This window comes from Delphinus delphis, chromosome 12 (assembly GCF_949987515.2).
Source record: "Delphinus delphis chromosome 12, mDelDel1.2, whole genome shotgun sequence".
Lineage (NCBI taxonomy): Eukaryota > Metazoa > Chordata > Mammalia > Artiodactyla > Delphinidae > Delphinus > Delphinus delphis.
Window position 1 is genome coordinate 83,155,245 of NC_082694.2, and position 26,768 is coordinate 83,182,012.

Sequence of the window (26,768 nt, forward strand, 5' to 3'; positions counted from 1 at the left end):
GCACGCGGGCTCAGTAGCTGTGGCACGCAGGCTCAGTAGTTGTGGCGCACGGGCTCTAGAGCACAGGCTCAGTAGTTGTGGAGCAGGGGCCCAGCTGCTCCGTGTCATGTGGGATCTTCCCGGACCAGGGCTCGAACCCGTGTCCCCTGCATTGGCAGCTGGATTCTTAACCACTGCGCCACCAGGGAAGTCCCCAAATTCTGGAATCTTAATCAAATGGCTAGTGACTTCTGAAATCTTAACCAGAGATGTACATTCCTTAGCTTAATAAATGATGTATTTGGGGCTTCCCTTGTGGCGCAGTGGTTGAGAGTCTGCCTGCCGATGCAGGGGACACGGGTTCGTGCCCCAGTCTGGGAAGATCCCACATACTGCGGAGCGGCTAGGCCTGTGAGCCATGGCCGCTGAGCCTGCGCGTCCGGAGCCTGTGCTCCGCAATGGGAGAGGCCACAGCAGAGAGAGGCCCCCGTACCGCAAAATAAATAAATAAATAAACAAACAAATAAATAAATAAATGTATTTGAAAAGTTTAAATTATTTTTCCTTTTTAAAAAAATATTTTAAAAGTATACACTTAATATTTACATTTGCGTATATATGTTACTCCAATTTATGTTTATAGTTGAAATTATACCATACATACAGTTTTACATATTGCTTTTTTCATATAACATATTTATTTTCCTCCCCTATTAAAAATACATTCAATCACATTTTTTATATTGCTTAAGCAATAATATAGTCACACCATGTTTGTATTTTCTGTTAAGAATAGAAATCCTGCATTTCTCACATTTCTAGTTTAGCAAGAAATTCAAGAATGGATTCCATCGGCAGATTCCATTCGGGCTACCTGTGTCTTGGTATATTGTGAACAACAGCTAGTAAGGCTGTCTTCACATTCTGTGTTTCATCCTACCAGACCTGGAACTCCATTTCTTTTAGGGACTGGAAATAGCAATATATTAGCGAACAACAAAAATGTTACCATAGATTAACTTCTGGGATTTTTAAAATTAGAATTCTTTATGTAATAATCATGCTTCATGCAAATGAAGAAGTGCTGCTTTTCTGGGGGGAGTGGGTGCCTAGGTAATTAATAACACATACTGAAACACGTGTTACTTTACTTGTACTCAGCAAACTTACTGTAAAAACCGAACATATTCTCTCAAAATCCCTCACACCAAAATAGAACTAATTATTTCTGAACAGTGTCCTTTTATCCATTTTAAATGGTCCAAAATATTTTAAGAAAGGATTTTAAAATTAAGCTTCATGTTACTATGGACCCTGTCAGGTGACTCTAATAGTTTCTGATTTGAGAAGATGCAATATATTGTTCACAACAATTTAGTAAGTCAAAGCTTGTTCATTATATACACCACACACTTACCAGGGAGATTGACTTCCATCAAGTATTTCATACACAAGATGTTTGGATGAAGATAGCAGTCTTCAGTTATGTCTGGAAAACGTGGCAAATCTAAAAATGTGGCAACTTCAATTACTTTTTTATAGATATCTTCATAGTTAGGCCAAGACTGGAATGAAAGAGATAGTCAAGGTAGCAATTTTTACAACACAAATTATTTTAAAAACTACTTTCTGATTTTAAAAGTAATATGGGGACTTCCCTGGTGGTGCAGTAGTTAAGAATCTGCCTGCCAATGAAGGGGACATGGGTTCGAGCCCTGGTCTGGGAAGATCCCTCATCCCATGGAGCAACTAAGCCCGTGTGCCACAACGACTGAGCCTGCGAGCCACAACGACTGAGCCTGAGCTCTAGAACCCGTGAGCCACAACTACTGAGCCCGAGTGCCACAGCTACTGAGCCCGTGTGCCCGGAGCCCATGCTCTGCAACAAGAGAAGCCACCACAATAAGAAGCCCATGCACCGCAACGAAGAGTAGCCCCCGCTCACTGCAACTAGAGAAAGCCCAGGCGCAGCAACAATGACCCAACACAGCCAAAAAATAAAATAAATTAAAAAAAATGTTTTTAAAATAAAAAACAAAAAAATAAAAGTAATATGTATTCATTGAATAAAATTTGGAATGTAGAGAAAAGCATTAAGGGGAAACGCCCATAAATCCCAAATATCCTCACTAAGCAGTTTTCAACAGTAATAGTGGTCAATTAAAATTCTATCTGGCTCATAAAACTCTTACTGGCCTTACCCATGGTAGAGTGAAATCATTCCTTCTTGCCAATCATGGAAGAATCTGGTATACAGCTGCAACCCAACTGGAGTTACAATGTCGTCATAATCACTCCAAAGCACGACTTCCCTCTCACCCTCCTTCACCAGCACCCTCTCGCCAATCTTCAAATTCACAGCTAACAGATTTAGCTCAGTGTTACATGATAGTCACATGCTTCTATGTGAGAGATGACACCAGGGTTTAAGTCTAGTAGATAAAAATGTGCAATTCAAACTTCTATTTTCCCACATTAATAGCCTATAAGAGTATCTTATAGAATTCAGGAAAATCTATGAGCTAATATTAATAAATTAATTCTGTTCACTTTAAGATCACCCTTGTAGTTTATTGGGTGTGCTACTTATATTTCTGCAATTTCCAAACATTCTTCTTATTAATACTACATATAATTTTTCCTCATTTACTCATCTACTCACATAAAAATATTAAATTTAGAGTCTATTCTATGCAAGATACTTTGGGCAATATAAAGTTGAATAAAGCAATCTCTTCAAGGAGTTTATACTCTAGAAAAGGGATCAGTGTACAAAAATAACTGTAGGATAAGATAGAAAGTTATCGAGTACTACAAGCAAGATTTTTTTTTTAAGGCTTATGGGATTTCAGAAAAACTAACATTTCCGATACGGCAGGACCCCATTAAAACTAGGCCTGAATACAAACATTCTGGAAACCTGTTTGGCCGTATCTGTTAAAGTTGAGTGTGGACATATTCTACAGCAAAGCAGCTCTAGCTACATATACCCAACAGAAATGTGCATGCATGTCCATGAAAAGACATGCACTAGAATGTTCATAACACTATTTGTGAAAGTCCCAAGCTAGAAACTACCCAAATGCCATCACCAATAGAGTAAGTACAAGAATAACTATCTAGTAAATTTTGATACAGTCTCACAGTGGAACATTATACAGCAAAGAAATGAATGCTCTACATGCAACAGTATGAATGAATCTTCAAAACATAATGTTAAAAGAAGCCAGATGCAAAAGAGAATGACTCCATGTATGTAAAGTACAAAACTCAGCAACTCAGCACCGAGCTTCTAGTCTACACGGTTAGAAGTCAGGAGAGTGATTGATTACTCTTGGAGTCGTGGAGGTAATGACTGCAAGTGAGCATAAGGGTGGAGCTCCTAGGGTGCTAAGGTTGTTTCCTGATCTCGGGGCTGGTTCAGGTTATGAAAATTCATCAGGTTGGGTACATTTGTGATATGTTCACTTTTCTGTATGTATGCCTATTTAAAAAAAAAAGTGGTAAGAGAGAAAGATAATATCAGCTCAATAAACTATTTTGTGTAACAGAATCACTTCATACATCACCTTGTAGGAGAAATAATCTAATTGGCAAATTCAGAGTTGGAAAGACCTTTAAAAGTATATGGTCTAACTTTACAAAATCCCCAGCAGGTATATGTCTAGCCCTTCTTATAAATCTCCAGTGATGGGAACTCAATACCTTCCCTGAAGGTAGTCTATTACATTTTTAATGGGTTTAATCATTAAAAAGTTCTTCCTTATTCTAAGGAAAAATCTGTTTCCCAACAATTTGTGCCAATTATACCATTATGTCATGTCTTGCCCATTTTCTAAATGTGTGAAGGTGTTTGGAAGCCAACTGAAGGAATGAATATTTCTCTGTTAAATGTTTCTTTGGTACATTCAGCTCATATGCTGATAAAGCTCATAAAGCACAAGGAAATGCTTTATAATGGTACAAGACTATGCTTATAGGGACTTCCCTGGTGGTTCAGTGGTTAAGAATCCGTCTTGCAATGCAGGGGAAGCTGGTTCGATCCCTAGTCTGGGGACTAAGATCCAGCACGCCGTGGGGCAACTAAGTCCACGTGCCACAAATAGAGAGCCCGCACACCGCAACTAATGAGCCTGTGCACTGCAACAAAAGATCCCGCGGGCCTCAACTAAGACCCGATGCAGCCAATAAATAAATAAACAAATATTTTTTAAAAAGAGTATGCTTATAGAAAACAATCAAAGTGTTAACTATGCCTGATTTTACTTTGCCTGAGGTTACAACCTTCTTTGTATTGTATTTATTTTGATACCACTATTTCAATGTCTAAACTCCAGTTTTATCAGGAAAAAACAGGCTTTCAATTAGCTATATTATTAACATATGATTAATCTGTAGCTCAAGAATACAAAGTAAATTTCTGTCAATCCAAAATAGCAATGTGCCCTTTCAAGTCTTTTTTTAAATGTTGAGATACAGTAATTCTACTTGTACGCTAAAATACTATTAATTGTATTCTAATCTGTGAATTTAAAAGAGAAAAAAGGAAAACATATATTCTCAGTGACTTTTGGCAAAAGCTCTTTTTTCTTTATAAAATTAACTTATTTAGACATCTGCTGCATTTCGCACAAAATCTGAAGCATCTTTTCAAGTTAAAACAATTAACATTACTGACAAGATTTATGGCAACCCTAACCCTTTCAAATAATGAAGGTAGGAGATGAAATTAAGTACTTTTATCTGCAAACAAAACAAACAATAGAGCAGTGAATGTTCCCCTCTGAAAAATAACCATCTCAAAAAACCAATTTAATGGATGATAAATTCATGACAAGTAATTGCAAAGTCATTAATGAAAAGGAATCTGGTAAGCTAAAACACCCACAATAACATCCACTCCCTTCCGCCACGGACATCACTTGAAGTGGTGGCCCAGCTGTCCCTACAGGGCTGGCTATGGACTAATCTCCCTAGACATCTGCTCCTATTCCAACCAAGGCAGCACTCTTGAACCACTAGCTCAGCAAAGTATCCAACCTTGGGCAGAAGGCTGGGAGTACTGTTACACAGCATTGTTTTAGAGAATATGATCACAGTGTCACATTTTTCTTTCTGTCCCATTGTCCTTAGCCTGGAGAGGTGAATCAGGCTCTAATTTTGACAAGATTGCAAAACATGGATATATAATAATTACAGTGAACATTTAATGACTGCGTTAGAATAGTCTTACTTTGACTTTTAGAAAATGCATGCATGTACAGAACACACCCAAGGAAAGGGTCTCATACAAGCTGCTGGGTCTTTGTATTTTCATTTGGCGTGGGGAATCTCTGATGTATTAAGTAGAATAAGAGGACTACCAGAATCCTGTTTAAAACTTTGCATATTTAGTTAAGGTATAATAGCACTTTGTTTTATACTGGTTTTTGGTTATCTGCTAATTAGTCTACTTTTTTTTTTTTTGCGGTACGCGGGCCTCTCACTGTTGTGGCCTCTCCCGTTGCGGAGCACAGGCTCCGGACGCTCAGGCTCAGTGGCCATGGCTCACGGGCCCAGCCGCTCCGCGGCATGTGGGATCTTCCCGGACCGGGGCACGAACCCGTGTCCCCTGCATCGGCAGGCGGACTCTCAACCACTGCGCCACCAGGGAAGCCCTAATGAGTCTACTTTTTACCTCAAATTTTTTGTGGAATAAGATGTAATAACAAAAGAATGACAGAGGCAGAGATAAGAAAACTAGTCTGTACTGCTCAAAGCACCATTTCTATCAGTACCACTTGCAAGGTGCTTGCATAAAATATTCCTAGATCCCACACCAGACTTAATAAATCCATCCCTGACACTAGGACTAAGAGTCTATAGTTTAAACAAGCTCTCCACAATATTCTTGTGCAAAAAAAAAAATAATAATAAAATAAAATGAAGTGGCTCTCAACCTCATTTTTCTTGTCGCCTGGAAGAGACCCTCAGATGGTTTTACTTCACAAGCTTGACAAGAGAAGCACACCCACAAATTCCAGTGATGGTTGAGACACTGTGGGAAGCCAGGAACAAAAGAACACATCAGCTGGTTTCTATTCATGTAGTCTGGCAGTAGTAATTCTGGAAGGGAGTGGGAGTGAGGGAAACTGAGAACACCTGTTATCATTACACTCGCCTTAATTTCCCTCAGGTAGATTTCAAACCTGTTAGATTATTACTCTAACAAAGATTGCACAAACAATCCCAAGAGCTACACACAGCCTACAGAGTAAGATGGTGAAAAAATCTAGAGTTTGAAGACTCAGAGTGTTATCAAACCTTGATCCAACAAGACAGTCATTTGGAGAGGCTGAAAGAGTGACTGACAGCTCTGGAGGAGTCTTTTTCTTCCTTCAACCGACGGGACCTAGTTTCACAAAGGGTGTAAGTTGCTCCAAGGCAAAGTGAATCATCATGGCAAAGTGCCACTCAGTGGGTCTGGCTGAACCAGCATTACATCTTTTCTTTTTACTCATTCAGAGAGGATGCTGTTGATCAACATTCAAAATACTGGAGATGGACTTTGGAATGAATTTCCAGTTTCCTCTTTATTACTTCTTGCTGAGTCTAGTGAGGGATGATGAAATGACTAATTCTTGAGAGGATTTAGAATTACTGTCAAGGACCATGGCAGAATAACATGTATGTTACATATTAACTGTTAAGAAATTGGTCTGTGGGTTTTAAAATACATAAAAATAAAGAAAATCAAGGCTGAAAAGATAGAAGTATCCCTACTGTGTGTTAAGTCATTGGCAGAATAAATTCTATCTGTAATAGAGATAAGTGTGTCTAGGCCCAACCTTGGTTCAAGCAGCAATTTGACTATTTGGTACTCCATATGGAGATGGTATCCCTGAAAAAGAATAGATTTTTAGTTTATTCTACCAGATGAACTGAAAGATTTTTGCTAGAAGTAATTGATGCTTCAAATCAGCACCACACTTCAGAAACGACTCAAAAATAAAGCAGCAGAAGAGGCAGAGGCAGAAAAGGGAGGAGGAGGTTATCTTTAAATTAGAACACGGACCTCCCTCGTGGTGCAGTGGTTAAGAATCCTCCTGCCAGTGCAGGGGACATGGGTTCGAGCCCTGGTCCAGGAAGGTCCCACATGCCACGGAGCAACTAAACCCATGTGCCACAACTACTGAGCCTGTGCTCTAGAGCCCAGGAGCCACAACTACTGAGCCCGCGCACTGCAACGAAGAGCAGCCCCCGCTCTCCGCAACTAGAGAAAGCCCGTGTGCAGCAACCAAGACCCAACGCAGCCAAATAAATGAATTAAATAAATAAATAAATTTATTTTAAAAAATAAAAAATAAATTAAATAAATACGGAAAATGAAACAGCTACCTACCGGGAGTTGGGAATCACAACTCAGTAAAACGAGATGGCTGGAAATACTAAAACTTAATTTGCACACCTGTCTCCTCTCCTGAACTTTGCTCTTAAGTCAGGGTAATGGCAGGAAGACTCAAACTCTTATGGCCCGCTTGTTAGAAGAAACAAACCACATCAGTACTCCGTACTCTGTATTCCATTACCCTATGTTTTAAAGTGAGTTTTGTCAGATTTGCTGTTAGTGGGACAGAGGGGCCCACTTAAATATTAACAGAACAATTTAATGGAAAGAAACAGTTCACACAGGATAATGGTTTCAGGGTCTTTAAAGCTTTTTCCCCCCCTTCCCTTTGATTTGTTTTTAAGGTGTGCTCAACTTTCTGGAATAACAAAAACAAAACCAAACCAAACACAGAAGAAAAACAGTCCCCAGCAGCCCACACACACAAAACCCCACTGGCATTATCTTCATCACCATCTCCTAGAACAATTGCACCTTTTTTCATTTCTGGTGGAGGTACAGCTGCTGAAGAAGCCAAGACTTAGTAGAGAAAGCTAAGACATGGAAGGAGGAAAGAAAATGCTTCCTTTGTTAATGAAAAGCTGTTTCCACTTAAAAGTTTCAACATACTATGGAATAGTGAATGCACTTTTGTAAGCAAAGGCAAAGCATACAATGAAGAAAAGCTGCCTGTCAATTAAGTAAACAGTCATTTGAAGACATCCCAAACCGCCTCCATTTTTCTTGAAAAAGTGGGGGAGGGGAGGAAGGGAATATGGACATGGGAATACTAGACATGGCTGAGGATGTGTCTAAAAGGTATAGTAAATATGACACATAGGGCTTCTAGAGTGCTATAGATTCATTTAATTATAATACTAAGAAATCACAAGGCTAATATGTTTTTTAGAAGACCACAAGGCTATAATAAATTGTTCTAGCATGCATTAAAAACGAGTGCTTGGGAAAGCATTTTATTGAATTTCACAAATATTCCAGTGAGTTTATTTTCCTTCATGAAGCAATGCCTTAAGACAGGTAAGGACAAGCTAGAGTTTCTGTTACACAACAGCAGGCTCTTGTGATAAACCTGATTACAATACCCTGTCAGAGGTGAACTTCCTGCTTTGCTATTAAAAAAAAAAAAGTACAGTGCCTCACCCTTACTTATTCTTAGTGTTGTTTTGAAGCAAAGATTCAGCTGAGAAAAAGCTAATGCTACATGCACCTGTTAACCCAAACTTAAAATAAGACTTCCTATTGCAAAGGAAAATTAACAAGGAATAAAAATGTCAGAAGAAATGACAAAGCACTGTAATATATTATTCATGAAGGAAGGATAAAATGAACTCCACATGCCTTATGATTCACAAAACAGTTCAATTCGCATTTTTAGTCTGCTGGAATTATCTTAATGGTTGTAAATCTATCAGCAGTAGCAAAAAATACTCTTTTATGTTCAAAGTCTAATCTTCTGGAAGTTTGTGGTGAATACATTATTTTATGTGAAATACGGTCTTGGTCCTGGGGATGAGGTCATTTCAGAAACATGCTGTCGACTTGCACAGACCAAGGTAAACCTTATGAATAAACACGAATTTATGAACTGATGACCAGCTGAACAGGAGGCAGTTATTCGTTTTGGCCCCAGGATCAGAGCTGGGAAAAACCTATCCGAGTCCTCCTTCTTAAGATGTGCCTGTCCTCCAAATATTCTGCTGACTGTGGAATACCTATGTTCAAATTTCACATATCTGTACTAAAGGAGGTTAAAAGCTGGTATCCAAAGAGTAGACAATCCCCAAATAATTTTGATTCGATTTTGGCAGGGTTACGTGATCATTTTTGTAGCAGGCTAACCTTTGTCATTATTCAGTTTTCCTTAGATGAGCATAAACCTTGGTTCTCATTCCTTCTCTTGGGAAGCAGAGGTAGGGGGAGAAGTGGACTGAGCATGCTGGGTACTAGGGGTGGGCACTGGCAAGGGATCAAACTAAATCACAGACAATTCACATGAAATCACTGGTTTCACTCAGCAAACAGGAGGTATGATTCTCCTAAAACAAATATCATCAATGTAGCCTCAAACATACATTTTCTGACTAGAGTAATTTACTATTGGTTTCAGTATACTGGTGAACAGTACAAATAACTGATAAGATTATTTATCTCACACACTGGTTTTCATGAGTGATACTGACACACCCATAACTCAGCTTTTTAAATGTCCTTGCTTATAAGCAGAAGTTATATCCCTTACACATTTACCACTAAAATATCAGTGGAATGCTTTTTAATTTTCTCAGTTAAATGCCACTACTGAATAGCCTCTGGGTATATTATGTAATAAATACAAAAGAAGCAGTCTGGATGTTTACCACTTAGGTGGAAAAAAATCCCCAACAAATCTATTTGAAATCTTCTCTAAATAAAGCATTTAAACTAATTCTGTTTTTCAGCTATTTCAAATCATTTAACCAATAAACACAGAGTTCTTACCATGTATACATAATGATTATATATTAGGTCTTATGTATGATAAAATAGAAGCATTACACATGATCCCTATTCTCAGAGTAGTTAGGGATGCAAGAAATATACAAACAAACCCGACTGTTACATCTACCAGTGTACTCCTTCTCTAGTCCCCCCTCTGTGCCTCCCCCTCCAGAGGTAACTAGTATCCTGAATTATGCTTACCATAAACTTATTTTTTTAAAAATAGTTTTATCAGGCACATAAACATATTTTCATAAATATATTTAGCTTAACTTCTTTTGTGAGCTTAACAAAAGTGATTTCATATGTATGTAGCTTCCTAAGTCTTGCCTTTTACACTAAACAGAACATTCCTTAGAGTCATTCCTGTTGCTTGTGGCTGTAGTTGATTCGTTTTCACAGTTGTTTACTATACCATGTCTGATTATGTCACATTTTATCCATTTTCCTTGACAGACATTCAGATTGTTTTCAGTTTTGTTTGTTTTGTTTTTTCATTACCTAGCTGCCTTCTTTAGCCTTTAATCCCCAAACACAAAACTCCATCAATAGAAAACTAGTCAGGTAAATTGTGGCATATCTATACTGTGCAGCTCCTAGAAAAATAAAAAGTTAATAAGTAAATTGCAGTTATATAAGAGAATATCCCTACTCTTAGAAAATATACACTAAAATATTTAGGGATGATGGGCCATGATAAATGTAACTTACCCTCAATGATTCAGAAATAGAATTACATAGATAGATACATAGATAGGGAAGAACAGCACAAAGGATAAAATAAAATATTAACAATAGTTGAATCTGGGTAAAGGATATATTTTTATTTTTGCAGCTTTTCTATAAATCTAAAATTATTCCAAAATAAAAAGTTTATTTAAAAAAAAGCTAAGATACAAGTGAAAAAGGTAAAGTACAATAGTTACTGTTACCAAGACATAATCTCATATATTTTTATGCTTATACTTTCTATCAAAATCTCTACAAGAAATCACTCCCCTATTTTACATAGCCCTGTCCCCTCAACTCAAGATTAATTTAAAAATAGTCAACAAAAGAGATTATTACTAGGCAGGTATTTCAAAACACTCAGCTAAAAAGCATCTGAATATTGACTCTATTTCTAAATGTCTAAAAATGAGTATTTAGAACAATTCTGTTTCTGCCCTTAAAGGATTAACTACAATGGGAAACTACTACGGGAATTTACTTCCCATGATAAACAGAGAACTGGAAAAAATATATGAAACAACAGTTTTAGGCATCGGGTAACAGGAGGCACAGGACTATATAATCGCTGAGAGAAGAGAAACAAATGGCCCCAGATTACTGCCTGGAGGCAGTCTCCAAGCTGTAGTGCAGGGAGCAGGGAGTGAAACAGGGCCCAGTGGTCTTGCTGAGTTAAGCAGAGAGAGATTAGAGTTCCTGTTAGCTGAGGTGGCTATAATTTGCAGGCAGAGTACCAATGAGGATAAAACTGCAGAGAGAGAACTCTGGAGGTCTGCAAAGGGGTCCTCTCAAGTCTTTGGCTGAGTACCAATCTGTGCATGTGTGAGAAAAAACCTGAGGCCAGGGGAGAAAAAAAAAATCACTGGATTTTTCCAATGAATGCAAACAATTCTCAGAGTTTGCATAAGGCCCCAGCTGGAGTGGAGAGACTTCACAATACTGGGGGCTCTGGGTAGAGTCTCCCAAAGGGACATGCCTTAGTAGTGGGGCTTCCTTAGCCTCACAATATAGGCTCTGGAACAGCCATTAAAAGAACAAGCTTCTAAATGATCAAACTGATATCTAAGTTACCTAATCATACACCAGAACAAAAATCCATCAGCAACACAAAATTCACACTGTCTGCATCCAATCAAAATTACCAGGAATGCAAAGCAGGAAAATATGGCACATAATCAGGAGACAAATCAATCAATAGAAACAGACCCAGAAATAACTGAGATAACAGAATTAGTAGACGATAGCCTTAGAGCAACTACTGTAAATATTGTCAATAAACTGGAGGATGTAAAAGAAAACATAATGAAGGAAACGAAAAAGATGAGACTAACATGGAACTTCTAGAAATGAAAAATACAGAATCTGAAATGAAAAAATTACTAGATGGGTTTAACAGCAAATTAGACATTCAAGAAGTAAAGATCAGTGAATCTGAAGATATCATCGTAGAAACTATCCAAAACAAAACACACTGAGGAAAAGAAAAAGAACAGAAGCCTTAGTGAGCTGTGGTCTAACATGTAGTTGGAAGGAAGGAAGGAGAGAAGGAAGGAAGAGATGGGAAGAGAAAGGAAGGGAAGGGAAGGGAAGAGAAAGGAAGGGAAGGGAAGAGAAGAGAAGAGAAATCAGACAGTCCTGTAGAAAGAAACATTTTTAAAGTGCTGAAGGAAAAGTACAAACCCAGAATTCAATACTAGTGAAATGTTTTTTCAAAAATGAAGGCAAAACAAAGACATTTTTAGACCAAAAAGAATTCACTGCCAACAGATCTGTACTATAAGAAATGTTACAGGACATTTTCAGACAGGACGAGTGCCAGAAATGGCAAAAGGTGGGTAAATATGAAGTAGTTCTTCTCATTTTAATTTCTTAAAAAGATAAACAACTTTTTAAAGCAAAAATAATTCCAACGCATTGTGGAATATCTAACAGGTAAAGATAAAATGTTTAACACTAAGGGATGGGAGGAGGGAAGTGGAAGTATATATATTCTTGTAAGGGTCTTACACTATACATATACTGGTATATTATTGAGGCAGACTGTGGTAAGTTAAAGATGAATTTTATAAACTCTAGAACAACCTCTTAAAAAAACAGAGGTATGGTTAATAAATCAATAGTAGAGATAAAGTGGAATCATAAAAAAAATCTTAATTCAAAAAAGGCAGAAAAAGAAGAAACAAGAAATTAAGACTAGATGGGACAAATAATAGTAAGATGGTACAAAAACAGAACAAAAGACCATACAATGAGTAAAAGGCCTAAAGCACTGTAGTTCCAAGTCTGAGACTACCATCTGCAGGACCTTGGCAAATCATTCTACCTGTCTGAGGTGTGTACTCACATGTAAAATTGGGAAGATGGTGAACCATACTCATGCAGGGGTTTAGTAAGGATCATAAATGTCTCTTGAATTAAACTGAAAACAATGTGAAGGTTGTGAAGGTTAGGAAAGCCTATGAAAATAATTCCTTAAGTGGGTAAATGGAGGATAATATTTAATATTAATATTTAGTACACTGAAAACCTTCTGATGAAGAGCACAGGGAAAATAACCTTTGAGTACTATAAATAGTGACAAAGACTCATAATTAAAAGGACAGAAGCGCTGCCATTGGAGACAGCTGAAAAGAGATCTAGAAGAAGACTAACACAAGCAAAGGACTTAAAATAGTGCCTCTTGAGGGACTTCCCTGGTGGACCAGTGGTAAAGAATCCACCTCCCAATGCAGGGGATGCGGGTCTGATCCCTGTTCAGTGAACTAAGATCCCACATGCTGCGGGGCAACTAAGCCCATGCGCTGCAACTACTGAGGTCATGCGCCTCAACTAGAGAGCCCGCGTGCCACAAACTACACAGCCCACGCACCCTGGAGCCTGCGCCACAACTAGAGAGAGAAAACCCACACGCCACAATTAGAGAGAAGCCTGCGCGCCGCAACAAAAGATCCCGCATGCCTCAATGAAGATCCTACGTGCCACAACTAAGACCTGACGCAGCCAAAAATTTAAAAATAAATAAATAAATATATTAAAAAAATATATGCCTCTTGAAACAACATAATAACTTTCATCTCTTCTCTCCAAAGCAACATAGTGTGCAAATAACAACAAAAAATACTGTTTTTTAAATTTGAAATTACCTAATGGTCTCTATATAAAACTTTTAGTCTCCACACTGCACCTATTTGCAATGCACACACCTAACATTACAGCTGTATTTTGAGGATCGCGTAACCTAAAGGATTAGATGTAGCCACGTAAGGAAAACAAAACATAACAATTCTACTCTTCATTAAATTATGACTAATGTCCATATTTGAATAGAACAAACACTCGATGACATTTTTTAAAACTCCAACACCAAATAAGTCAGGAGAGGAATATAAATCACCAAATTACTCTTGCGTCTTATAAGTGACTACGAAGTAAAAAAGAAAATGACATACCTCTATAGCAAAGATTCCTTTGTCACGCCCATATAATTTCATCTCTTCTGGAAAATGCTGAAAAGCATTTATATAAGGAATATGTTCCTCTTCAACGAATCTATATTTTTAAAAAGAGCTTCAGTAAAAGATATGTACTGATTTGGCAAAGTAAACAAAAGAGGTAAAAATGTATTTCAAAGACAAGGTAAGAATCAGTTGAGTATACCGTATATCCTACATATATGTAAGGATAATTAATCTGAAAATATCTATTATTCTCTGTACCCCTGTGTGGAGAAAACATTTAGTTGATTAATAATCTCTTAAGTTTCTGCCCAAATAGATAAAATATTTCCAAAAGGTGTGTTTATCTAATTTGTCAGTTTACCACCAGGCTTGCAGACATGGCATTCCTTCCTCCTATTCCTAGTTCCTCTCACATGATTAGCTCCTACTAATCTCTTAAATCACTTCTTCAGCGGGACCTTCCTTGATCCCTGTTTTCCTTGTTAGAATACCTCCTTGCCCACCATTCAGTCTCTAGTACCTATGACAGTGCAGGGTAGGTGACTGTCACTGGAAGAACAATTAAACAAAGGAACATTTGTTCACCACTCCATCTCAATGTCTGGTACATAATAGCTGATCAAATATTTTGAGTAAATTATTGAGTTTAAAGAAACTAGCACATATATATAAATAAACACTCATACATACTTACCTACAATTCATTCATTCGTTCAACAGAAATTTATTGAGTGCTATATACCCAACACTATTCTAGGCTGGGGGATACAGCAGGGAACGAAACAGTAAAATATTCTTGTTCCCATGGAATTTACATTCTAATGAAAAGAGAAAGATGAGAAAACAAATAAGTGAAATTTATAGTATGTCAGATAGGAAAAAATGGTAAGAAGAAAAATAAAGTAGGGAATAGAGAAAGAGGAATGGGCACAGACTAACAGCATCCCATATACCCTCCGAACCAACACACCACTACTCCAGGCACGTCCCCTGGAAACACTGTCTCTGTTTATAATATTATTATACTTTTCAAAAGCTTCAATCTGTGACAGACTGGAAATTTAACAAATTGGTTCTTCATTACAGGTAATTTAAGAAGCACTGCATTAGAGGAAAGTTGTCTCTACCTGTAAAACATATCCTGAACCCCTTCATCTCATTCCATTTCTATTACCACCACCCTAACCCAAGCCACTACCCTCTTGCTTTGAGTACAGAAAAGATCGCCCGGTCTCCCTGCTTCCACCTGCGCCTACCTAGAATCCGCTTTCCTCACAGTTGCCTCAGTGACCTTGAAAACATTAATCAGGTTATGTGTCTCCTGCTAAAATCTTCCAGTGGCTACTATCACACTTAAAGCCAAACTCCCAGTGGGAATGGGGTTTCCTTTTGGAGTGATGAATATATCCTGGAAATAGAGGTGATGGTTGCACAACCTTGTGAATATGCTGAAAACCACTGACTTGTACACTTTAAAAGGGTGAGTTGTATTGTATATGAGCTATACCTCCAAAAAAAAAAAAAATCCAAACTCCTAACTTGGCTTACAAAGACCTACGTCTGGCCCCTGTTTATTATCTCCCTGTCCACATCTTCCTACTCCTCCTTCAAGTTCTTACTCCCATCACTTCAGCCTCCTCTGCTCCTTGATCACACAGAGCTTGAAACTGCGTTAGAGCCTGGCCCTAGCAGCCTCCCTCTACCTGGAATGCGAGTACTTCAGGTTTTCAGCTGCTGGCTCTATTTTCAGTCAGAGTGCGGCTTAAACTCCACCTTCTCAGTGAGGCCTTCCCTAATAACCCATCTAAAGTAGCCATCTGGTCATTCTCTATCACATCATCCTACTTCTTCTTTTTTTTTTTTTTTGCGGTACGCGGGCGTCTCACTGTTGTGGCCTCTCCCGTTGCGGAGCACAGGCTCCGGACGCGCAGGCTCAGCGGCCATGGCTCACGGGCCCAGCCACTCCATGGCATGTGGGATCTTCCCGGACCGGGGCAAGAACCCGCGTCCCCTGCATCGGCAGGCGGACTCCCAACCACTGCGCCACCAGGGAAGCCCCATCATCCTATTTCAATCTCCTGAACAGCACTTCACTGTCTGATCATTTTTTAATTTATTTGTGTATTTGCTCATCTAGTCTTAAACGTCACGAGAGCCGGGACTTGATCTATATATGGTTCACAACTGTATTTCAGGCGTCTAGACTCTAGAACAACACCTGTGTATAGTAGGTATTCAATGAATATTTGTGGAACAAATACATGTTAGCTATTTTTATTTATTATCATTGTTATTGTTAGGGAGGTAGGGTTCTTTAAAGGCTATACAAGGGCTATGAATTTATCCTAAGGACTGTGGATGCTGCTAAAGGATCTAAACAGGGAAGTGACATGCAGGATCAGTATAAATGTATGGGTACTGGGGCCAGGCAAATAACGTATTTCCCAGGCAAATAACGTATTCCCTTCAAATCAATGTGCTTTAAGTAGTTTTTCAATAGTAGTTCTCAAACTTTAGCATCCATTAGAATCCCCTGGAGGGCTTATTAAAACAGAGACTACCAGGCCCTGTCCCCAGAGTTTCTGATTCAGAAGGTTAGAATGGGTCCAAGAATTTACATTTCTAACAAATCACTGGGTGACGCTGACGTGGTTGTTCGGGGGCCACACTTTGAGAAGAGCCTGTGATTTAGAGCTCTTTTCCAAGAAAAGCAGAGAAAGGGGATCAGTGGTGAAGTCTCTTTTCCTACTGCTCCAAGCAGTTAAACTGGGTCCCAAATTTGTATGTCCCACAGGGCAAAATAAAAGCCCTCCAGCTAACTAGATCTAATCTCCTTGAAGGGAATTCCCCTTGGAGGCGGAAGGGAGGAAAGAGGGAGGAAAGGAAAGAGCCAGACAGAGGGGTGGGGAGAGAGGCAGAAGGAGAGGGGGGAGAGAGAGAGACAGATAGACAAAGGTGCAGGAGCTTATCCCATCCTTCCAACCACATACAATATTTTCCTTGAGAAGAATTTTCGGGCAGATATTACTTTCTCCAACTTGTGAGATTTCTAGGAGAGTTGCATTACCCCCTTACAGACGGCCCTGCGTAGGATGGCTAACCCTGTTATCCAGCTCCAGTGACATGATTAGACTGCTGTTTCTATTAAGATCCCTCTGGTTTTCAGGAGGAAATGGACAGGAGTGGCATAAGACTCACTTGGAAGGCTGCTAAGTAACCCAGGTGAAGAGAGAGGGAATCGGGGAAAAATCGTTTGAGAGTTATTTTGGAAGTATAATTGAGAGGACATAATGATTAACTCTATTAACTATATGTAGAGAGAGGAAGGAGTCAAGGATGAGCCTCAGGTGGCTGTATGGGACGCAACATGGCGCAGGTATTTACGAAGAAAGGAAACACTAGAGGAGGAGCTGGAGTGAGGAGAGAGATGATGAAGGAGTGCCCAGAAGGCAGGTGAATATATGAACATATGGGTCTGGCCCTCAGTAGACAAGTCTGGGCTGGAAATCCAGATTTGAGAATCATCATCGTATAGATGGTAATTAAAGCCTTGGGAAAGGATGAGATCACCCAATGAGGGCATACAGAACAAGATGAGGTTTATAGTTATTTATTTTATTTTTGGCTGTGTTGGGTCTTCACTGCTGTGCATGGGCTTTCTCTAGTTGAGGTGAGCGGCGGCTACTCTTCGTTGCAGTGTGCAGGTTTCTCATTGTCGCGGCTTCTCTTGTTGCAGAGCACGGGCTCTAGGCACGCAGGCTTCAGGAGCTGTGGCACGTGGGCTCAGTAGTTGTGGCTTGCAGGCTTTAGAGCTCAGGCTCAGTAGTTGTGGCACGTGGGCTTAGCTGCTCCGTGGCATGTGGGATCTTCCTGGGCCAGGGCTTGAACCCGTGTCCCTTGCACTGGCAGGCAGATTCTTAACCGCTGCGCCACCAGGGAAGCCCCGAGGTTTTTAGCTTAACAGTAAAATTCACTGAATCATGGACTCTCTGCATGTACTGCTTTTTGTGTTTTCTTTTAAACATCTTTATTGGAGTATAATTGCTTTACAATGGTGTGTTAGTTTCTGCTGTATAACAAAGTGAATCAGCTATACTTACACATATAAGCCCATATCCCCTCCCTCTTGCATTTTCCTCCCACCCTCCCTATCTCACCCCTCTAGGTGGTCACAAAGCACGAGCTGATCTCCCTGTGCTATGCGGCTGCTTCCCACTAGCTATCTATTTTACATTTGGTACTGTGTGTGTGTATATATATATATATATATATATATATATATATGTCCATGCCACTCTCTCACTTCGTCCCAGCTTACCCTTCCCCCTCCCCGTGGCTTCAAGTCGATTCTCTACGTCTGCGTCTTTATTCCTCTCCAGCCCCTAGGTTCTTCAGAACCTTTTTTTAAAAATATATATTCCATATATATGTGTCAGCATACGGTATTTGTTTTTCTCTTTCTGACTTACTTCACTCTGTATGACAGACTCTAGGTCCATCCACCTCACTACAAATAACTCAATTTTGTTTGTTTTTATGACTGAATAATAGTCCATTGTATATATGTGCCACATCTTCCTTATCCATTCATCTGTCGATGGACACTTAGGTTGCTTCCATGTCCTGGATATTGTAAACAGTGCAGCAATGAACATTGTGGTGCATGACTCTTTTTGAATTATGGTTTTCTCAGGGTGTAAGACCAGTAGTGGGACTGCTGAGTCATATAGTAGTTCTGTTTTTACTTTTTTAAGGAAACTCCATACTGCTCTCCATAGTGGCTGTATCAATTTACTTTCCCACCAACAGTGCAGGAGGGTTCCCATTTCTCCATACCCTATCCAGCATTTATTGTTTGTAGATTTTTTGATGATGGCCATTCTGACTGGTGTGAGATGATATCTCATTGTAGTTTTGATTTGCGTTTCTCTAATGATTAGTGATGTTGAGCATCCTTTCATGTGTTTGTTGGCAGTCTGTATATCTTCTTCGGAGAAATGTCTATTTAGGTCTTCTGCCCATTTTTGGATTGGGTTGTTCGTTTTTTTGATATTGAGCTGCATGAGCTGCTTGTATATTTTGGAGATTAATCCTCTGTCAGTTGCTTCATTTGCAAATATTTTCTCTCATTCTGAGGGTTGTCTTTTCGTCTTGTTTATGGTTTCCTTTGCTGTGCAAAAGTTTTTATGTTTCATTAGGTCCCATTTGTTTATTTTTGTTTTTATTTCCATTTCTCTAGGGGGTGGGTCAAAAAGGATCTTGCTGTGATGTATGTCAAAGAGTGTTCTGCCTATGTTTTCCTCTAAGAGTTTTATAGTGTCTGGCCTTACATTTAGGTCTTTAATCCATTTTGAGTTTACTTTTGTGTATGGTGTTAGGGAGTGTGCTAATTTCATTCTTTTATATGTAGTTGTCCAGTTTTCCCAGCACCACTTATTGAAGAGGCTGTCTTTTCTCCATTGTATATTCTTCCTTCCTTTATCAAAGATAAGGTGACCATATGTGTGTGGGTTTATTTCTGAGCTTCCTATCCTGTTCCATTGATCTATATTTCTGTTTTTGTGCCTGTACCACACTGTCTTGATTACTGTAGCTTTGTAGTATAGTCTGAAGTCTGGGAGCCTGATTCCTTCAGCTCCATTTTTCTTTCTCAAGACTGCTTTGGCTATTTGGGGTCTTTTGTGTTTCCATGCAAATTGTGAATTTTTTTGTTCTAGTTCTGGGAAAAATGCTATTGGTAGTTTGATAGGGATTGCATTGAATCTGTAGATTGCTTTGGGTAGTATAAACATTTCCACAATGTTGATTCTTCCAATCCAAGAACATGGTATATCTCTCCGTCTGTTTGTATCATCTTTAATTTCTTTCATCAGTGTCTTATAGTTTTCTGCATACAGGTTTTTTGTCTCCTTAGGTAGGTTTATTTCTAGGTATTTTATTCTTTTTGTTGCAATGGTAAATGCGAGTGTTTCCTTAATTTCTCTTTCAGACTTTTCATCATTTGTGTATAGGAATGCAAGAGATTTCTGTGCATTAATTTTGTATCCTGCTACTTTATCAAATTCATTCATGAGCTCCAGTAGTTTTCTGGTAGCATCTTTAGGATTCTCTATGTATAGTATCATGTCATCTGCAAACAGTGACAGTTTTACTTCTTCTTTTCTGATTTGGATTCCTTTTCTTTTTCTTCTCTGATTGCTGTGGCTAAAACTTCCAAAACTATGTTGAATAATAGTGGTGAGAGTGGTCAACCTTGTCTTGTTCCTGATCTTAGTGGAAATGGTTTCAGTTTTTCACCACTGAGAACACTGCTGGCTGTGGGTTTGTCATATATGGCCTTTATTATGTTGAGGAAAGTTCCCTCTGTGCCTACTTTCTGGAGTGTTTTTATCATAAATGGGTGTTGAATTCTGTCAAAAGCTTTTTCTGCATCGATTGAGATTATCACATGGTTTATATCCTTCAATTTGTTAATATGGTGTATCACATTGATTGATTTGCGTATAATGAAGAATCCTTGCATTCCTGGGATAAACCCCACTTGATCATGGTGTATGATCCTTTAATGAGCTGCTGGATTGTTTGCTAGTATTTTGTTGAGGATTTTTGCATCTATGGTCATCAGTGATATTGGCCTGTAGTTTTCCGTTTTTGTAACATCTTTGTCTGGGTGTGGTATCAGGGTGATGATGGCCCCATAGAATGAGTTTGGGAGTGTTCCTCCCTCTGCTGTATTTTGGAAGAGTTTGAGAAAGATAGGTGTTAGCTCTTCTCTAAATGTTTGATAGAATTCGCCTGTGAAGCCATCTGGTCCTGGGCTTTTGTTTGTTGGAAGACTTTTTTTGTTGTTGTTGTTGGAAGACTTTTAATCATAGTTTCAATTTCAGTGCTTGTGATTGGTCTGTTTATATCTTCTATTTCTTCCTGGTTCAGTCTCAGAAGGTTGTGCTTTTCTAAGAATGTGTCCATTTCTTCCAGGTTGTCCATTTCATTGGCATATAGTTGCCTGTAGTAATCTCTCACGGTGCTTTGTATTTCTGCAGTGTCAGTTGTTACTTCTCCTTTTTCATTTCTAATTGATTTGAGTCTTCTCCCTTTTTCTTGAGTCTGGCTAATGGTTTATCAATTTTGTTTATCTTCTCAAAGAACCAGCTTTTAGTTTTATTGATCTTTGCTATCATTTCCTTCATTTCTTTTTCAGTTATTTCTGATCTGAGCTTTATGATTTCTTTCCTTCTGCTAACTTTGGGTTTTGTTTGTTCTTCTTTCTCTAATTGCTTTACGTGTAAGGTTAGGTTGTTTGAGATTTTTCTTGTTTCTTGAGGTAGGATTGTACTGCTATAAACTTCCCTCTTAGAACTGCTTTTGCTGCATCTCATAGGTTTTGGGTCATTGTGTTTTCATTGTCATTTGCTTCTAGGTATTTTTTGATTTCCTCTTTGATTTCTTCACTGATCTCTTGGTTATTTAGTAGCGTATTGTTTGGCCTCCATGTGTTTGTATGTTTTACAGTTTTTTTCCTGTAATTGATATCTCGTCTCAGAGCGCTGTGGTCAGAAAAGATACTTGATACAACTTCAGTTTTCTTAAATTTACCAAGGCTTGATTTGCAACCCAAGACATGATCTATCCTGGAGAATGTTCCATGAGCATTTGAGAAGAAAGTGTATTCTGTTGTTTTTGGAGTGAATGTCCTGTAACTATCCATTAAGTCCATCTTCTTTAATGTGTCATTTAAAGCTTGTGTTTCCTTATTTATTTTCATTGTGGATGATCTGTCCATTGGTTAAAGTCCCCTACTATGACTGTGTTACTGTCAATTTCCCCTTTTATGGCTGTTAGCATTTGCCTTATGCATTGAGGTCCTCCTATGTTGGGTACATAAGTACTTACAAATTGTTATACTTCTTCTTGGATTGATCCCTTTATCATTATGTAGTGTCCTTCTTTGTGTCTTGTAATAGTCTTTATTTTAAAGTCTATTTTGTCTGATATGAGAATTGCTACTCCAGCTTCCTTCTGATTTCCATTTGCATGGAATATCTTTTTCCACCCCCTCACTTTCAGTCTGTATGTGTCCCTAGATCTGAAGTGGGTCTCTTGCAGACAGCATATATACGGGTCCTGTTTTTGTATCCATTCAGCCAGCCTATGTCTTTTGGTTGGAGCATATTTACATTTAAGGTAGTTATCAATATGTATGTTCCTATTACCATTTTCTTAATTGTTTTGGGTTTGTTATTGTAAGTCTTTCCCTTGTGTTTCCTGCCTAGAGACGTTCCTTTAGCATTTGTTGTAGAGCTGGTTTGGTAGTGCTGAATTCTCTTACCTTTTGCTTGTCTGTAAAGGTTTTTTTTTTTTTTTTTTTTGCGGTACGTGGACCTTTCACTGTTGTGGCCTCTCCCGTTGTGGAGCACAGGCTCTGGATGTACAGGCTCATCGGCCATGGCTCACGGGCCTAGCCACTCCGCGGCATGTGGGATCTTCCCGGACCGGGGCACGAACCCGTGTCCCCTGCATCGGCAGGCGGACTCTCAACCACTGCGCCACCAGGAAAGCCCGTCTGTAAAGGTTTTAATTTCTCTGTCGAACCTGAATGAGATCCTTGCTGGGTAGAGTAATCTTGGTTACAGGTTTTTCCCTTTCATCGCTTTAAATATGTCCTGCCACTCCCTTCTGGCTTGCAGAGTTTCTGCTGAAAGATCAGCTGTTAACCTTATGGGGATTCCCTTGTATGTAATTTGTTGCTTTTCCCTCGCTGCTTTTAGTATTTTTTCTCTGTATTTAAGTTTTGACAGTTTGATTAATGTGTCTTGGCGTGTTTCTCCTTGGATTTATCCTGTATGGGACTCTCTGCGCTTCCTGGACATGACTGACTATTTCCTTTTCCGTATTAGGGAAGTTTTCAACTTGCATGTACTGTTAATCACATCTGAGAAAAGCCTTGTTATTTGGTTGATGTGGCCAAATTCAAAGGCACTATCCTCATTTACCAGAGGCATTTTATTTAATCAAAGGGCCTAGTGCCTATGATGATGATGAAGAAAACATAAACAACAATAACCAGCATTGAGTTCTTATTACGTGCCAGGCACTGTGTGCTTTTCATGTAGTACTAATTATTGAAAGTAGTCTCAAACCCTCTGAGGTAGATATTCTTATTAGCCTCATTTTACCAATGAAGAAACAGAGGCAGAGAGAAATTAAATAACTTACTCAAGGTCCTATAACACATAAGTGGCAGAGCCAGGATTTGAACCCAGGAGTCTGGTTCTAAATCTGCGCTCTTAAAATCACTCTACACACTAAAAAAAACTCAAATGTTATTATTTAGAACACATATTAAGCAAGGGAAAATTAACGCATTAATGATTTTGGCACATCTTCTATTTAATGAGAAATTCTTACACAGAACGCCATAATTTATTCATTAACTATAAAACGCGGCAGATTACCTTGAAAAATGTAAATGCTGACTATCTACATAACAGGTTCTTTTAATAGCTTTGTTTTTAATTTTGGCTTATAAACACAACCTATATTTTAGCTCTTAACAATACCAATGTATGCTTTTGTGTAACTACTACTAACATTTGCCAATGTAAAGGTCATCTGTTCATCTTCTCTGTCAAAAATGAAAAACACTTAATACTACTACTCAGTTAATTAAATGTCAGTTTTCATCTTCAAAGCACTTTACTCACATTAGATAATTAATTTTCTAATACCCCATTGTAAGATAAATAGTATTATTTCCACTACATAAATAAGGAAACCACGGAGATGAATTATTAGCCCAAGGAGAATTAAATTTCAGAGTTAGAATTCAGACTGCCCAATCTTTCCCTTCCTTAATTTAAGCCTCCTTGTAAAATCCAAAATACCCAAGGTTGTCTCCTAGTGCACACAGATAGTCAGTAGAAGCATCATTATACGAGAGGCCCAGCTTACCTCAGAAGATCCGCAAGAGTGATTGTCTCCCTCTGCCAAAGCAATGACAGGTAGCAGAAAGCTAGCGTCCGTGGCACAGTCATCTTCACAATTCCCTTCTCCTTTCGCAGTGAATACTCAACTCCGTCAAGAGATCCAGAACAGACAGATGCTGTTTCTAAAAGGACAAAGGGAGATTTTTAAAAGCACAAGCAACTATTTTGGACAACAAAGAAGAAACCAGCAAAATCCAAAGAGGTATTTTAAATATCTTTAGGTTACTGATATGATCTTTACAAAGAACAATTTGGCAATAAAGAGCAATAACGATTCAGAAGAAAATTGGCCAAAAAGGTAACTGCTGGTTCTTTGTTGGGAGTCGGATGAGCTGAGATTCCAAGGAGGGATTTGTCTTGTTTGAATTTTTGTATAGTTAACAGGAACAATTTTTCAAATAAATAAAAGGACAAACAATTACAAAGCAAAAAATGTGTAATTCCTTTGAGTCACGCCTCAACTCACGTGTCCCCTTCTCTGAGAGGCTCTCCAAACACTAGCTAAGGCAGCACCCCCTCCCACTCCCATCCTCCAGGCATCCTCCCCCACGGGGCATTATTCCATCCTCAACTCATTCATTCCACAAATACTTATCCACCTCATTCTTTGTGCCACTCTTCTACCTCTGGGGAAATGACAGTGTACAGTCTCTCATCTCTCCTAAAACCTACATACTAGTAGTGACAGACAGTAAATAAACGCCCCCCCCACACACACAAAAATTTGCAGACAGTGGTTAAGCACAACACAGATGAATAGCACTGGAGCGGCATACAAAATGATGGAAGGGAAGAGACATGTGCTATTTTACACAGGTGGTCAGAGAAGCCGCTTTGGGGAAGTGACATCTGAGCAGAGACCTGAATGAAATCAGAGAATAAGTCTTAAGGATCTGGAGAGGAACACCAAGTACATTAGCAGAGTCAACCTGAAGGAACATCAAGGAAGCCAGTGTGGCGAGAGCACCACGGGTGAGGGGCAAGTGTTAAGACATGACAGGAGAGAGTAAGAAACCATATTGCTAAAGGGCTTTGTTGGTCATGATTTGTACTTTAGATTTTCTTCTAAGTACGTAAGAAGTTTCTGGAGAGTTTTAAACAGAAGAGCTACATGATCTCATTTATGGTTTTAAAAGGTTCCCCTGGCTGCTATGAAGAGTGGAGCTGGGGCGGGCACACGGGAGACCACGATTCCAGGTCGACAACGACAGGCACTTGTACTGGAGCGGCGACCCTACAGATGGTGAGATGTGGCTGGATTCTGGACATATTTTGAAAGCAGAGTCAAGAGGATTTACTGATGGACTGGATGTGAAGAATGAGAAAAAAAGAGAAGACAAGTAGGATTCTAAGGGTTTTGGACTGAGCGACAAGAATGGAGATGCCAGTCACTGAGACAAGGAAGATGGCAAAAGATCAGGTTTGACGAGAAATCAAGATATCAGAATTGCACAAGTGTAAGATTTTATTAAGCATACAAACAGAAATGTTGAGGGTAGCTGAATATAAAAAATCCTATAGTTGAGAGGATGGGCAAGAGATAGGAATTTTAGGGTTGTCAGGATATAACTGTCAGGATATATCCTGAGGGTTGTCAGGATATAACTCCTTTAAAGTAAGGAGTGAGGGTAGATTTAAAAAGCAGGATGAGGAAAAAAAAAAAAAAAAAAAAAAAGCAGGATGAGGAATGACCCTGAGAAACTCCAAGTTTTCTCGGGCAAAAACTCTCCAAATTATCCCTCAAAATCCCCTTTTCCGGGCTTCCCTGGTGGCGCAGTGGTTGAGAGTCCACCTGCAGATTCAGGGGACACGGGTTCGTGCCCTGGTCAGGGAGGATCCTACATGCCGTGGAGAGGCTGGGCCCGTGAGCCATGGCCGCTGAGCCTGCGCGTCCGGAGCCTGTGCTCCACGACGGGAGAGGCCACAACAGTGAGATGCCCACGTACCGCAAAAAAAAAAAAAAAAACATGCAAAGATTCAGGGTCAAGGCATGTTGTGGCAACACTGTTTATAATAAGACAAAAATTTCAAACAACCAAATGACTGGAATAGAAATGTAATTAAATAATTCCATGCAAGGGAGCAGTGCATAACAATTTACACAATGCTTTAGATCAGTGGTTTTCAAGGTGCAGACCCTGGAGCAGGTATATTAGCATCACCTGAGAACTTACTAGAGCCGCAAATTACCGAACCTACCAGTCTGTGGTTTAACAAGCCCTCCAGGTGATTCTGGTGGATGCTAAAGTTTGAAGACTACAGTTTTAAAGAAATATACAAGGACACAGATTTCCATAAAATATTATGTTAAAACCTTCTATATATATTATATATATAATAACATGTAGGGACTTCCAGTTAAGATGGCAGATTGAAAACATACATTAGGCTCTGTTCTGTCCCACTTCAATTATAAAGACATTTTCAAAAGATATAAATACGAGAACAAATAACATGGAAAAGGAGACAATGGTAATAAAATTTTAAAAGCTGGAAAGCAAATGGATGGCTGATTATTGCCTTAGCAGTGCTGAGAAAGCTGGATTCACAGCCAGCAGTAGGGAAAGCCAGAAAGCAATCTAATTTTCCCCTGGGGACCTCTAAGGAAAGCTCAGGAATCGATTAAACCAGGTACCCCTGGAAACTGAGTGAAGTAGGACTAATACTGGGAGGAGAGCTTGAAAGTCCGATTAAGAAGAAGTTAGGCACCCAGACTTCTCCCCAAACTCCATGCGGCCAAATGACTGCTCC

At 39.1% G+C, this 26,768-nt stretch overlaps 1 protein-coding gene across 1 annotated transcript in view; it reads right to left on the reverse strand.

Annotated features, from left to right (window-relative positions):
• TAF1B (TATA-box binding protein associated factor, RNA polymerase I subunit B) overlaps positions 1-26,768 on the reverse strand; it is a 59,505-nt gene that overhangs the window by 17,294 nt on the left and 15,443 nt on the right. Inside the window, exons 7-9 of the mRNA XM_060027107.1 lie at positions 23,983-24,139; positions 14,023-14,122; positions 1,397-1,544 (exon numbers count right to left, since the gene is read on the reverse strand). Coding sequence (XP_059883090.1) covers positions 1,397-1,544; positions 14,023-14,122; positions 23,983-24,139 — 405 coding nt within the window. The remainder of the gene's footprint in view (positions 1-1,396; positions 1,545-14,022; positions 14,123-23,982; positions 24,140-26,768) is intronic.